General features: G+C 33.8%; 1 protein-coding gene across 12 annotated transcripts in view; it reads left to right on the forward strand.

The window, feature by feature from the left end:
* Positions 1–14,691, forward strand: part of NFIB (nuclear factor I B) — a 301,210-nt gene that overhangs the window by 248,288 nt on the left and 38,231 nt on the right. For all 12 annotated transcript variants that reach the window (XM_019664419.1, XM_019664413.1, XM_019664414.1 and 9 more), the window contains one exon: positions 13,019–13,153. In XM_019664419.1, coding sequence (XP_019519964.1) covers positions 13,019–13,153 — 135 coding nt within the window. The remainder of the gene's footprint in view (positions 1–13,018; positions 13,154–14,691) is intronic.

Genomic DNA, 14,691 nt, shown 5'->3' on the forward strand with positions numbered 1-14,691 from the left:
TTTTTTGATTGTTTAGCTTTTTCTTATTAAAAGGATAAAAAATCAAGAACTTGGAATTCTTACAGAGCTTGCAGTGAACCTCCGTGTCCCTTGATGCCATTGGAGAGTAAACTCCAGGGACACCTCTGCCATAGTATAGTTTTAGCTGCACTGCTATAGGTGAAAATCACAATATGGGCACCTTTCAAACAAAAAGGAGAACAATAAACTGTTGGTGAAGGCTTTCATTAGAATTCTCCACATTGCCTACTAATTAACAGATATTCATGCTCCTTTCAGTATTCTAATCAAAAAGAGCACTTTGGGTGGGGTAAACCTGTGTATATGTTAGAAGGGCCATTGCTGCTTAATAAGGAAAAGTCATTCTCATATTTCTGTGCTCTGGAAATTTAATGATTTGAAAATATAACATTTCGAAGAAAAACCACAATGGATAAGTAGTTTGAAAAACAAAAACAAAAAACAAACAACTTGCTACTTAATACTAGGTCTCTAGATTGATGTAACACAGCCTAGAATAGGAAAGTAGAAAACCCAAGGGAGACAGTATCCTTCAGTATCCTAATATGCCATGCAAAGTTTCTTGGAGTGGTAAAACGTTTTATTTTGACTCCTTTTACACATTGATTTTTGTTATTTTGATGTAGTTTGGAAAGCCAGTTTCTTTTGAATTATTATACTAACAATAGCATATATGATGAGAAATTGAGTTTTCAGGGAAATAGCACATGATCAGAGTCTTTAGCACAGCTTAGTTTAAGGTATTTATTTTATAGCTAAGCAGTATAAAAGATCAGAGAAGCTGTCTTGTCCAAAGTGTCCAGATAATTATTAGCAGAGCTTAAATCTTCTCTTTTAAAAGCTGATTTTTTTTCCTGTTTTCCTACAAGCTACCTTGAGAATCAATTTGCAAACTTAACCTATGTAGGAAAAATGGAATAGGAGAATTTGAGCGCTGCATAAGAGATGGACAGCTTCCCTGGGCAGCTCCACGGAAGATTCTGTTAGACCTTATAGAAGTAGAATGGGAGAGTAGAGGTGAATTCATGAGATATCAGGGTTCTGGAAGAATGTCTACATTTTGAGATGGTAAAATGTGTATCTTCTTTTTTAAAAATCAGCCTCTTAATATTAGTGCCATGAATAAAAGTTTTTCAACTAAAAAAAATTGGAGATATGAGTGATTTTAATGGATAAATGTGGAGAAGAGCTGGTTTAAATTGAATGGTTAAACATGATTTTAAAAGTTTTAAAAAGCTTTTTGTTATGGAAAATGTAAAAATTAGAATCATAAAGTGAACCTCCATGTACCATTACCAGCCTCAACTGTTATCAATGTTTTGCCAATCTTGTTGCATTTAATATCTCCCAGTTTTCAGAAGTATTTTAATGTGAATCCCAGACATCATGTCATTTTACTTGTTTCTAACAGACAGTGACTTTTTAGAAATAGAGCCTCAATGCCATCATCAATTTAACAAATGTAAAAATAATTTCTTAATATCCTCTAATATGTAATCCATGTCCGTATTCCTCAGGTTATCATATAGGCCGTTTTGTTTAAATGAGGATCCAAAATGGCTTATAGACCATATTTGTATTTTCAGCCTCTTTTTAACCTATAATATTTATATTAACTATTTTATGTTAACTCCTTTTTCCAATCATTTATTTGTTGAAGAAACTACATAAATTAATATTTTTTGCTCAACAAATATGTATAAATGAGGAAAACCGGACCCTCTGCCATTTGTTACCATTTATTGAGCACTTACTATCTCTCAGGAGTTAAGACTTTGCGTATAATTTTGCTTTACAACCCTATTAAGAAAACTCATTTTACAGCTCATTAAACTGATCAGTACCCTGATTAAGAAATTTGACATCTATCACACAGACAATAAGTAGAAGAGGAAAACGGGAACCCTTGTTTGTTCAGCTGCAGAACCCATGCTCACTATTACTACATACAGCCTTCTAACAAGTCCTTGTGATGTTATGTTTTTTGGTTTTGCAAACTAGTGATAAACCTCTATTACAATTTTTTTCCTAATAGATGAAATTTCAATACAGATAAATGCACATAATATCTGAAGGGTTTATAGATTTCAGAGATTCATGAGTGCAGTCTTTGGGCTGGCCTCAGGTTAAGCATCTATTTTCCATTTAATTATAAGATGTTGCTAATAAAAAATCCTAAAGTCTAGAATATCTTTACTAGAGGTGTGTGACGTATAGTTTAAAATGTCAAAATATAAAAATTAATTGTATACTTATTGCCATACATATATATTTTTAGTTCTGTTTTTCTGCCTTATGCCTACAGCACTATAATGGTGATCAGGAAACTCTAAATATTGGTGAGGCCATAGACAAATCACTTAATTTCAGTAACCTCTGAGTTTTCACATCTGTAAAATAACAAAGTTGGCTACTAAGGTTCCTTGATGTTCCAACATTCTGGATTTAAAATTAATTAAGGTAGATATGCAGATCTTCAGGACGGGTCTTTAAGCTTCATTAACGTGGATCTTTTTGAAAATCCAGAAAGTTTTTAATTTCCTAAATTATTTTGAAATGTTTATTTTAAACACTCTCTTTGAATAACACAATAATTGGGCTGTTTATGTGCTTGGAGGTACTATGTGTTTTGCCTTATACCCGAGGAATGCACAATTCTTGTAAATGCATGTCCTGTCTTGTACCGTTCTGGCACAACAAATGATTGATAGAAATTGAGTTATTATAACAGAACCTTGTTATGGGATCAGTGTCTCCTACTTTGAAAATAAATGACTCAGCCAGACGGCAACATTTATTTTCTCTAAATGACTAGGGATGTAGCAACAGGAGACCATTATCCTGTGACAATATTCTGTTTCATTGACATTATCTCACAAATGTAATTGGTCCATTACTAAATAGAGGTTTTGTTACTGATCAATTTCACGTGATTTTCAAAACCATTAGGATAATAAATATGCCATCATAGTAATTTCATTGACAGAATGTTCTTTTTTTCTTCATTTATATTTGTTAGGGGAAAAAAATATAGATTTAGGTGGATCTTAAACACTACAGTTTATACCAGTTTTGACTACTTTTCCATTAAAAGATATGGAATATTTTGCAGAGTAATCATATTTATACCGACCTGCTGAACTGATAACCTTAAAATTTTCGCAAATTTTTCTTTACCACCCTAAACCACATCAAATCATAATTGTTCCTAAGCAAGTAGTTTACCACCTCAGTTTAATGATTTTATTTGAAATAAGTTCCTGATCATTTCTAGGACTTTCCTGTAAATCCACTAAAGTAACACATCAGTTAAATCAACCCTAACCGTTACCAGCGTGGATAATAACAGCATTAGTAACAGCAGAAACCTTGAGATGTCTTGTAGCATAAATGTTTCTAAATGCATGGCTTTTCCCCAAATGTTCTTCTCTGAAAACTCATCTGTAATCTTGTTAAATTAGAACTCTTCCAGTATCTTTCTGACTTTTACAGTTAAGGTTACAGTATTGATTTTATTTTATAGTCCATGGCTCTCAGATGCTTTACACTAATAAGCCTCTATAGCCGAGAGGTTTCCCCAGAGACATGGTGAATAGCAGCTATTTACCTATGCCAATATTTAATAAGCGACTAAAATAGACTCCAAATCCCGCATAATTGTTTGGTGTGTTTTCTCCTTTCAAATTAGATTTTCTGACTTTACTCAAGACACTTTATCATTGTTTGTTAAAATGAAATTGCTTAATGGGCAAAAGCATTTTTAAGTATTTTTAAAAAGCAGTTTTCATTTATTCAGTAGCCACTCTTTTAGCACTAATGTTCTTCATCATTCAAAGGATTTTTTTTCTTTTTTTAATGTCTCAGGAAGGTGTTTGTGAGCTTCAAAGGGGTTTGAGCTTTAACTTTGTATTGGGTGTAGGTGTAGCCTGGAGACTTTTTTTTTATAGAGATGTGATAAATAGAGGCTTGTAGTAACATGCCACTTACTGTGCTTGTGCTTGGGTTGTAATACACTATAGAGAGACTTAAACTATCACAAGATGTTTCAAGTTGCTGAAGAATACAACACTATACTCAAGTATAGTTAAGATTAAATAACTCAGTGATAAAGTAAGAATTTTTATTTATTTTTTGACATGAAGACTACTATATTTTCTCCTTTAAAGAAAGAGCTGATTTCATTTAAAAAGGTTGAGCAATCTAATTGAAGATGATATTTTATCACTTCCTAAGGTAGCTTGCCATTTTTCCAGTTATTTTAGGGTATGATAAATGTAAGAGAGAGAGAGAGTGTGTGTGTGTGTGTGTGTGTGTGTAGATACTTTCTTAACACAGCAGCTAATTATTTTTTTAATCATCCGGCATCATCATCAAACTACTGTAGAGGGATTAAGTCCATATATCTTATCATAATATTCAGAGCTTTTTGTTAAGTTGGAGTGTGTGGGAAGAACTTAGTAGCATTTGCTACACAATCACAAAATTTTCCATCGAGAGTTGTCCTTAGAAACAGATATTCAGCTATTCGCTTTTCGTCACTTGTAGGGTCTCAGAAATACATTGTTTTGTCATTAGCCGACAAAAATTGCAATGGTTACCTTTAAGTAGTTCCTTTTACATTTTTGCAATATCTAATTCCTAGGACCAATGGGAGGTATTTCCTTCTTAAAGTGTAATGTTTGGCACAGTAACAAGATCCCTTATTGTCCACCCATTACTGGGAACTATTTATAAAATTTTGTGGCTCTACAGGCAATATTTTCTTCCCCCTAGAATATGTATTTTGCTATTTTGTATTGTAAAGTAAGACTTATTTGTGGGGGATTTGGAAAATTACACTGTCAAATATAAATAAGAAAATAAAAGTCACCTGTAATCCTATCACCCGTTAACATTGGCTGTATTGTATGACAGTTTATTTTCTATGTATTTTTTTCTATGCATTTCCTATGCGTATTTTTTATACTAAACGGAGCTTATGTGATACATGCTATTTTGTAAATTATTTTCTTATTTGTCTTTCATTTATAATACAATGGCATTTTGCCGTGTCATTCAATTTCCACTTTATAATGACTGCATACTATACCACCCTTTGGCTATCCTATACATTTTTAAATGTCTGCTTTGCTCATGGATGTTTAGGTAGTTTCTAAGTTTGTATACGATAAATAAAAGTACAGTGAACATTATTACATACAAATCTTTGTGCTGAAATCTGATTGTTTTCTTCCTGTCTAGTTCCATTTATTGTCCCCAGTACTTAGCATAATGCCTGACACAAAATCACCAAGTAGATGCTCAATGAAATTTTGTTAAAGGAATAAATACATTCCTACTGTAGAATTACTGAGTTAAGTGCTATGTCCATTGTGAAGGCTTTTGCTAAATATTGGCATAGAACCCACGAAGGTCTTATCAATTTACAGTCCCACTAGCAGTGCCTGAGTGGTTAACTCCACTGTCCTATGTATAATATTTAAATGTAGCACATAGCTCTATAAGCAATTTGAAAACATGTCCTCTGAAATATATTTAACTAAGAGTGTCTCTATGGCTTTGTGACTCCACCCATGTACCTCTTTTTTTGTCATTTATATTTCCTTTAAAGCATTGGGCCTCACACCATATCTTTTCTCTCCATGAACCAGGACAGCTCCGTTTTATTGTGAAGGAAAGGGGGAAATGGAGATGGTACCGCAGGGACTGTGCAAACCTTTCAAGTGCAAGTGTAGCCAACTTGGACTACTTTCTTCTCCCTCCGGGACACCTTCCCTCAGGGTGCTTCCCCATCATCAGCCTTTCATCTGTAGTTAAAACTTGCTAAACTAAGGATCCGTGGGGCTCGCCACAAGGACACCTATAGAAACAAGTACATCAAAGCTTTGGGCTGGGATCTTCCAGGCTTGAGAACTGTGGCATTTTACATAATGTTTATACATTTATCAATAACCTCTAAACTTTCTTCTCCTCAATACAATTCACCACAAGGCAAAAAACAGAGGAAGAGAGGCCTCAATCTCCGTTAGCACTCAGCGGGCAAAGCATCGTGCCTGCCTTCGCCATGTCTTCTGGGCCCAGAGCCCAAGCTGTTCCCTTGTCTTAGCACTGATTCTGGATTTATGGTCTGAAGTAAAAGTATCGGATTTCTAGGTCTTGAACTCTAGATTTGGTAGCTTGTCATTTATTTTAAGTAGTAGTATTATTTTATGCATATAATTCATTCGTTTTTCATGTTGTTTTCAAGCTCCTCCCCTCTTCTCCCCCCCTCCCCCCAACATTTTAATGGAACACAGAAATTCCCCAGTTTGGCTCTAGTTTGTTTTTCACTCTCAGTGTTTTGTTCTGCTTGACAGAGTTTCAGTGGAGTAATGGATGTGTTGACCACCTTTGCTTTCCTCCAACGAGTTTGGTCTCTGTCTCTGAAGAGTTTTTCTATGTCCAGAGTTTTTGTAAATCTATAAAACTTTTTAAAACTAGAAAAGTCTAAAACCTGTGAAAAATAAAGAAACCTAGAAAACTCTAAGGGGTATTAGTATACTTGTCAATAGAATATAATCATGTGAAATCCCAGGCATTGGACTGTCTGTAAGCTAAATGTTCCCACATATGCAGTTTTGCTCTTTGGTCTGTATCATACCAAAGGGTCAAAGAGAATAGAAGTTACCTATTGTTTTCATTGCACCTTGAGTTTTCTCCTTCCAAAACGAATCCAGAAATATCTGTTCAGCAGCGTGATAGTGTAAAAAACAAAGAAGATATTGTTCACAATGATTATAGCCTTTTAAAGTACATAGTAATAAAAGATACCTTAACTTTAGATAACTGGAAAATAAGAGAAGCCAGCAAATGGTGACTTCTACCTCCATGGGTTCATTTAGGCTTGTTTACAAGTATGGCACATAAATGAGAAAGACAGCATATGAATATGTAAAAGGATTGAACTTTTAAAATATTTTGAGGCAGTTTGCTTCTTTTATAAACAGGCAGAAATTTGTTTTTTTCTAAATCATAGGAATGGCACCGTTTAAGATATTTTAATTTCGTGTTATGCTATACTGAAAATAATGGCTCCCCAAAATTCAAGAATTCTTGTGTGCTCTTACATAATTGATATGAAATAGTTGTGTAGTACCATAAGTGTCATGACAGGGAAGAAGAATAGAAGATTTTTTAAAAAGAAAATGATGTGTTTTCTATGCAGGCTATAGAAATCTGATTTGTAACCTTAATCCATTCAAGCATATTGGAAAAGCTAACATATTGCTCTACTTTATGTGAAAAAGGAGCAGGTGTCCCAGGCAGGCAGGTGTTAAGGTGGCTGTTTAAGCTTGCCCTAGATCACTAGTTGACTTGACTGAAGTTCCACTAACAGGTGTCTCACTGATTGGAGTGCCATGTGACATTTATCCCGGGAGCGACTTGGATGACAGGCTGCTACAGACTGAGGAAGGGGTCTTTGCTTTGATGAAGAAATTGCCAAAACTCATGTCTCATTAGTGTTTCCTAAGGTTCTTTGGAAGTGAACAACAGTTTAATTAAGGGCTGACGTAAACACGTTTCTGCACACTTTCCCTGCAGCATTTTATCACATTAGAATTGATCAAAATTGTTGCCTTGGGCTGACTTGAACAGATATACATCTGGAGCACCATTTGTGCAAGCTGCCGATGAGCTGAGTACATACGCTGTGTTTCACAGCAACACTCTTCCTTTGTAGATGAAATTACCTTGTTGGGAGATGAGTCGATCTAACTATTTGCTTAAGCCTTTCTCTCTTTGAAGTGATGCTGTGAAGTGAATGACACATGAGGGCTTAGGATGTATATAAGTCACAGTGCCCCCCCAAATTATACTATAGCTAGTATAAATTGGGCGATAACTTGATTTTGCAAAATACTAATTTAAAGGAATACTTAAGTCTAAGTAAACCAACTTGGCTTATATGATAGCCTCCTAACTACTTCTTACATGGTGATTTTTTTATTATGCATTTAACTATGCAATTGGTTTCTAAAGCTATAACTAATTGTCCAATTATAAATCTAAACATAGATATAGACATTGAAGAATAACACTATCAATTTAAATGTTTCTTTTTTCAGATTAGCCTCTCTAATCTTCTGTTATTAAGAAGAATCCTTTCTACAATCTAATGTAATCACAATTGCAATTATTTAATGAATTTTTGTACTTAATGTCTGTCTTCTCTGCTGAACTGTAAGCATCAACAGGACAGGGAACATGTGGTCTTGTTTATCAATTTGAACTTTATGCCTCGCCATAGTTTCTTGCAGTTATTGGAAACTCAGTGACTGATTTTGTTTTCTCTCTTTGCTTTACATTCAATTACTTCTCATCTGGTGGTATCTATTCATGCAACCTGCATTTTAAAACGTAAGGACTATAGCTATTTTGCTCCTCCTACCCAACAAGTTACCATTCCACCATACAACTTCTTTAACATGCAAGCAATTCTAAAATAAACTGCCCAAGACACAGTGCCTGCTCTGCCTCTTCTACAGCCTTTCAGTCTGAGATTTCTAATTCTTTTTCTTAGTAGCATGTTCTTCCAGCCTCCACATTTGTGTCTTTGATAAAATTATCGCCTGTAGGAGGTAAGCCATTAGTTAACCTAAAAAAAAAAAGAAAGAAAGTATATATTTACATGTACACATAATGCTGTAGATAAAACAAGTACAAAATAATAATGAAAAAGCCATCAAATAATATAAGATACCAACACAAGATCATTTAAGAAACCTAGACCTCCAAACTTCCTAGGAAGGATTACTTATGGAGAAAATCAATCAAGTTGGTTAAATGAATAAATGTCCTATATATGTAATAAGAGGGTAGGGAGACATATAATGTTCTATCCCAGGGGAATATCATATGCAAAGAAAGAGACAGCATTAGAAACACAGTCCTCCTGGTTCTTTCCTCCACCAAGAGTCCATAAGTAAATTCGCTTAGCTAAAGTTTAAATAAAATGGAATGGTAAGGAAAAGTTTATATAAAACTGTGATGCCATTGTAGATGTTAAAATGTGGAGCATAATATTTGAAGGAGGTGATTTCAATTCTGGTTTTTATTGTGAACCACAATGAGGAAGGCCTGGAAAGGAGATGAGACAGGAAATTCTTGATTCAAGCAGGTACAAGTGAAAAGGCCTTAGGGGAAGCTACAAACACAGAAAAGAAAAACAGAGCTTTAGGAAAGTTTTTCCCTTCTTAAAATGAATTCATTTATAAACTGTTGCTTTCTAAATCATATTTAAATTTCTGTTTCTGATTTCAAGCTCCTGCTGGCCTTTCCTTCTTTCTCATAAGCCACCAGCAATTCCCTTCTTCCCAACAGAAACACCAGCTAATTCCTTTTCTTATCACTTTGCCTCTCTTTTCAGCTTCTTTACTTCATGTATTATTCAACTTACACATTATTATATATGTAATTATTCAACTTATTCTATATTTATATATTATTCAGCTTTGTTATTATTCAACTTATTTCAACTTGATCTTTTTCTGTATTATTCTTCCTGCTTTGGGGACAATAGATTATGAAAAGCATGACATTTGTTTGTCTTCACGGAAAGGTCACTTAAAACCATCTCTCCTATATATTCATTCCTCAAACATTTTTTTCCTGTAGCACACGAGAGCATTAAAAATAGAAATGATATCATTTTACAGTTTGTCATGAGGTCTATCAGACTGCAGACATTGAAAATAAAATTAAAATAAAAACTGTACTAGTTTGATTCATGATTAAAATGTAATAGCTAGGAACTCTACCCTTACTTCTCCCAGATAATTGACCTTTTTTTTTTTATTCCCTCTTCAGTCCAGAAAGGTTTTTTTTCCCCCTTTGAGAGTAGTTTTACTCTGTGTCCTTCTAAAGACTTAGCATAGTGTCATGTACATGGTGTGTACTAGTATATCTTTATTGATTAATGGGCCCCAAATTAATTTCATTAATGGGAAAACAAATGCAGTTACTTTCTAATACTACCATTTTTTAATCTGTTTTTAAAGAAAATCATTTCAGCATGGCCAGTGGACCTTCCCATTCTTATTTTTACCACTGTAAGTTATTTTTGTTGCTTAATGAAAAGACAGTTCTTAGTCCCTGTTACAACTTGAAGAGTAAATTTTATTTTATTTCTTCTGTATTGGCCTCTATAATTCCTCTGTGTGTTCCGAACATGAAAGTGCATGCCTAAAAGAGAACCAGAAACATAAATGGCCCTATAATAACTACTTAATAAAGCCAAGTGTATCATTTTGACTAAGAAAATGCCAAGGCTTTACAATAGTCTTGATTGATCTTCTCCAGAAATGATATAACGAGAATGACAGTTATTCTGCTTCCCAAGCTCTGGTCATATTTAATTGTTTTTAAATGATGTACAGTAAATGCTTTATTATTTGCACTAGGGTCTTTAGAAACTGATTTACACAGACAGGTTAATTTTATTTGAAGTTTATATTTCAAATAAAGCACAAGAAAAGCATAACAGTGTCATAGAAAGTTAACCAGTTTCTTTTTCTAAGAGTTAATTTTAAATTAGGGAGGGAAAATTATTGTATCATCTACAAAGTGAGGGAATAGTGTTTTCTCTAACAATCTACATCTATGATTAAAATCCATCAGCTCAAAACCTATATTTTGTAGTATTAACTTTTAAAATCACATAACTCCTAAGTGAAATTAAGTATTATTTTTGGCACTTTGAAGGTAACTTAGCTGAAATGAACTTCTTTTGTTTATTTTTCAAATGGTTTTAACACTTTCTCTTTTTTGTTAACGGCATTAATTGCTATGGTTTCATTAACAATGTCTTTTCTTCGTTTTTTTCTTTTTGAGAAACGTAAGGAAATGGCTCGCTGACTCATCAAAGTTCCGATAGATTATTGATAGCCAGTTAGTCACAAATTGTAGCTTATAGCTACTAATGTACCTGTCATTATTTTGTAGACTGAGATGTCTACTGTCTTATAATAGCATTACCATTTTCTAATTGCTATAAACAAATATTTAATTTTCTTGGAAATTTACCAGAGATTAGGTAATTTTTAAAATGATAAAACATAATGATGACTAGTTTCTTGTATTAAGAACACCATGAAGCCTTTTTTATTCATGTAAAAAATTCTTAATTAAACATGCACATTAATATATATTTTATGTGTGATAAAATTTGGGGTTTTTTTCCTATGAATAAAAATTTCCTTTCTTTAGAGATATAAACAAATATTTATGGATGAAATGATATGATGCTTAGGATTTGCTTTAAAGTAATAGAGGGGGAGGAAATATAGATGCGATAAAGTGAAATAAGATTGGCTGTGAGTTGATAATTGATGATGCTAGGTGATGAGTACATGAGCATCCATTATTATTCCACTTGTGTATATATTTAAATTTTGGGTAATAAAAATATAAATTATGTAGCTTATATGATTTTTTGGACATTTTACTATACATTTATAAAAATTAACCTTACTCAAGGTGTTAAAAACAGGGTGCATGGTACAATCTTTTGGTCACCCAAGGTGATGACCTTCTACATCAGTAATTAATTGAATCAGGTTAATTCTGCTTCACGATCTACTGCATTGGCTCTGTCTCCACTCTAACTTTAAGCTCTCATGATCTATCTTTGGGATGCATTAAATATTTGTGGAATGAATGAATGGTTGAATGAATGCAACCCTAATTACTTTCTCCTATGATAGCATGTTTTACACTGTTTTGTAATTTCTTTTTACTTGTCCATATGGCCTCACTAGATTTTAAGCTTTATAGAGACTGAAGCTATATCTAGTTCACTATTGTGTCCCCAGCAACTAGTACAGTGTCTGGCATAAATTAGGCCTTCAATAAATATTTATTGAATGAATATATTAATTAATCTATCTTCTTAAGTGGTCTCCATGATTGCTGTCTCCATTTTGGCTAATTCATCCTCCATGCAGTTTCCGGAGGGATTGCTCTAAACTGTAAATGTGATCATAGTTCACCCATCAATAGCATTCCCCCATCAGAGTAAAATTTCAAACATGTATGTATACACAAAATCCATGGTGTTTTGTGATGTGGGTCCTGCCGGCCGCTCCCTTCCTTCCTTTATGTCTGTTCTTCACCACTCCAAAGACTGTTTGTACTGGCGTATTTGATGGCCCCCTTCTTTGGAATATTTTCTGTCTCTGGGACTGTCACCCCCATCCACATTTTAAGCACGACATCATTGGGGAAACCTCCCTTAACCTGTGCAGTGAGGCTGGAGAAGTAGAAGCAAATACCACACTGCCTCTGCTCTCCATACACACACGTCCTCCCTTTTGACGATCGAGCACCATTTTCTTACCATTTTTCTCTTCACTGGCAGTGAGTATTCCTACAGTAGCAATTAGTTTTTATTTTTCTTAGCATCCTCACTTTATTGGCAAAGAGGAACCCAATAAATAGTTGCAGAATGAGAAAATTAAGGAATGTATTTTGTTTTGCTAAACTAGTAATGAATTTTCCATAAAAGATGGTGAATCAATGATATACTTGCCAGTGTACCCAAAGGTTGTTTCTTACATTTGCACCAGGTTTTCCTGTATTTTTTTCCACAGTGTGCTCAGTAGGTCAAAAGACAAACCCCTGAATTGTATAAATCTAATAATGAAATACTGAGGTGAAAAAGCCCTTGATGTGAACCAAGGGGCCCACGGAAACATGATACTTAGTTTTTCAGAAGTTCAAGATTGATTTAGTAGTAGGAATCATTCTGATGGTAATTTTAGTGAAGCAATGGAGATGGTTTCTGACACATATTTCAAAGCTCCAGCATAGGTGAATATATTGAATACAATATATATTTTGTAAAAGATCCAAAGTCACAAAAGTAACAAAATGTTGGAAAATGTAATCTCTTATTATGTTAATGTGAAACGTATAGCTTAAGAAAGTCTTAAAGCTTGGGTTTTCCGCTCTTCCTTTGCAGATATGTCTTCTCCGACTACTATGAAGAAGCCTGAAAAGCCATTGTTCAGCTCTACATCTCCACAGGATTCTTCCCCAAGGTTGAGCACTTTCCCCCAGCACCATCATCCCGGAATTCCTGGAGTTGCACACAGTGGTGAGGAGTTTCAAGCATAGAGGAGAAGCCTCCCTCTTGTTTGTAAAGCCCAAACCCTCAGGGATGGAGCAAAAGTGTTTAGTTTTAGCTATGGTGACCGTATTTTCTCAACCAACAGAGGGAGGGTCTGATCACATGTATATTTTTTATCAGTATGTGAGAAAAGATTTTCAAAACCATATAGTTAAATAACATGTATGTATATATTTTTAAATTACCTTCTTTGGAAAAATTACAATCACAAGAAATTCGAAAATATGGGGCACATAGTTGTCTTAACTATAGCTTCAGGGTTGGTCCTAATTCTATGTATTTCACCAAGAAAAGGATGTAATTTCACTATTTCACTGAGTTTTGAGTATTTACCAGAGGCATTCAGATATATAGATACTACTTCTGTGTATGTTATTTTCTGTACAAAAGTCAATGTTTGACTACTTATTTGGGAGTGAAATTAATCAGAAAAAGTAAAAGATGTACTTTTCTTTGACAATGATTCCACATACACAAATCCTTTCTGTGGGCGAATACACTTGCTATTATGTCTAGTATCTTCATTTAAATAGCAAAAAGAATCCAATATTTCGCATTTGCACCTTAAGGAAAATTTGATATTAAATAATCATTCAAAACTTAAAAATGAGGTATAAATGATAAGCAATATAAATAATAAGCAATATCCTTCAAGGGTTTGTGTACAGAGGTTGAGCTGAGCTGAACTGAGATTAAGAACATGTCGACACAAAATGAAAAGATGCCCAGTTTAATTTAGTGTTTGTATTTCCTTAAACTATACTTCCAAAAGTATATACTTCTTAAATGAGTGATATTTTCATAAGGAGTTTTAAGAAATATATAATTGTTCTCTCCAATGCATCCCTTTGATGGAGGATGCTCAAACTTCAGTGTAATAAGCTATATGAGGCACTTGTTTAAAATGTACTTTCTGGTGCCTCACCCCTGGAGGTCCTCATCTAGTAGATCTGTGGTTAGGCCCAGGAATCTGCATTGTAACAAGAATCCAGAAGATTCTGAGTGCCCTGGACATTCTTTGGGGGAAGATAAGTAATATCCCTTAAAAATTTTTTTTTCACATAATTACAAAATTGGAGATGAATTATTCCAGATGATTTTCATTTATAGGTCATGGAAAGAATTTATTGTTTTCTTATTGTTTGCTTCATTGTCTCAAAAACACTAAACATTTATCATATGTGATTTCCCATGGTTTGGATCTAAATATTAAATAGAAACAGATATTTAATCTTCACTTCTACACATACTGGTTGGTACTCTTAATTTGTACTTATGTGATTGTTTCCCTCAACATTATAGAGATAATGATCATGCAATTATAGTGTCTCCCCATTTTTCAAACTTAATGATATTTCAGAAACTAAACAATAAATTGTGGGCATACTAATGTTAAAAAGTTACCGTACAATTAAACATTGCCCCATTGCATATGTTTTATATATTATTTCCCTTTATAAAATATGTGATTTATGGGTAAGTTAATATGCCTGTATGAAAGTATA

This window comes from Hipposideros armiger, unplaced genomic scaffold (assembly GCF_001890085.2).
Source record: "Hipposideros armiger isolate ML-2016 unplaced genomic scaffold, ASM189008v1 scaffold_422, whole genome shotgun sequence".
Classification (NCBI taxonomy): Eukaryota; Metazoa; Chordata; class Mammalia; order Chiroptera; family Hipposideridae; genus Hipposideros; species Hipposideros armiger.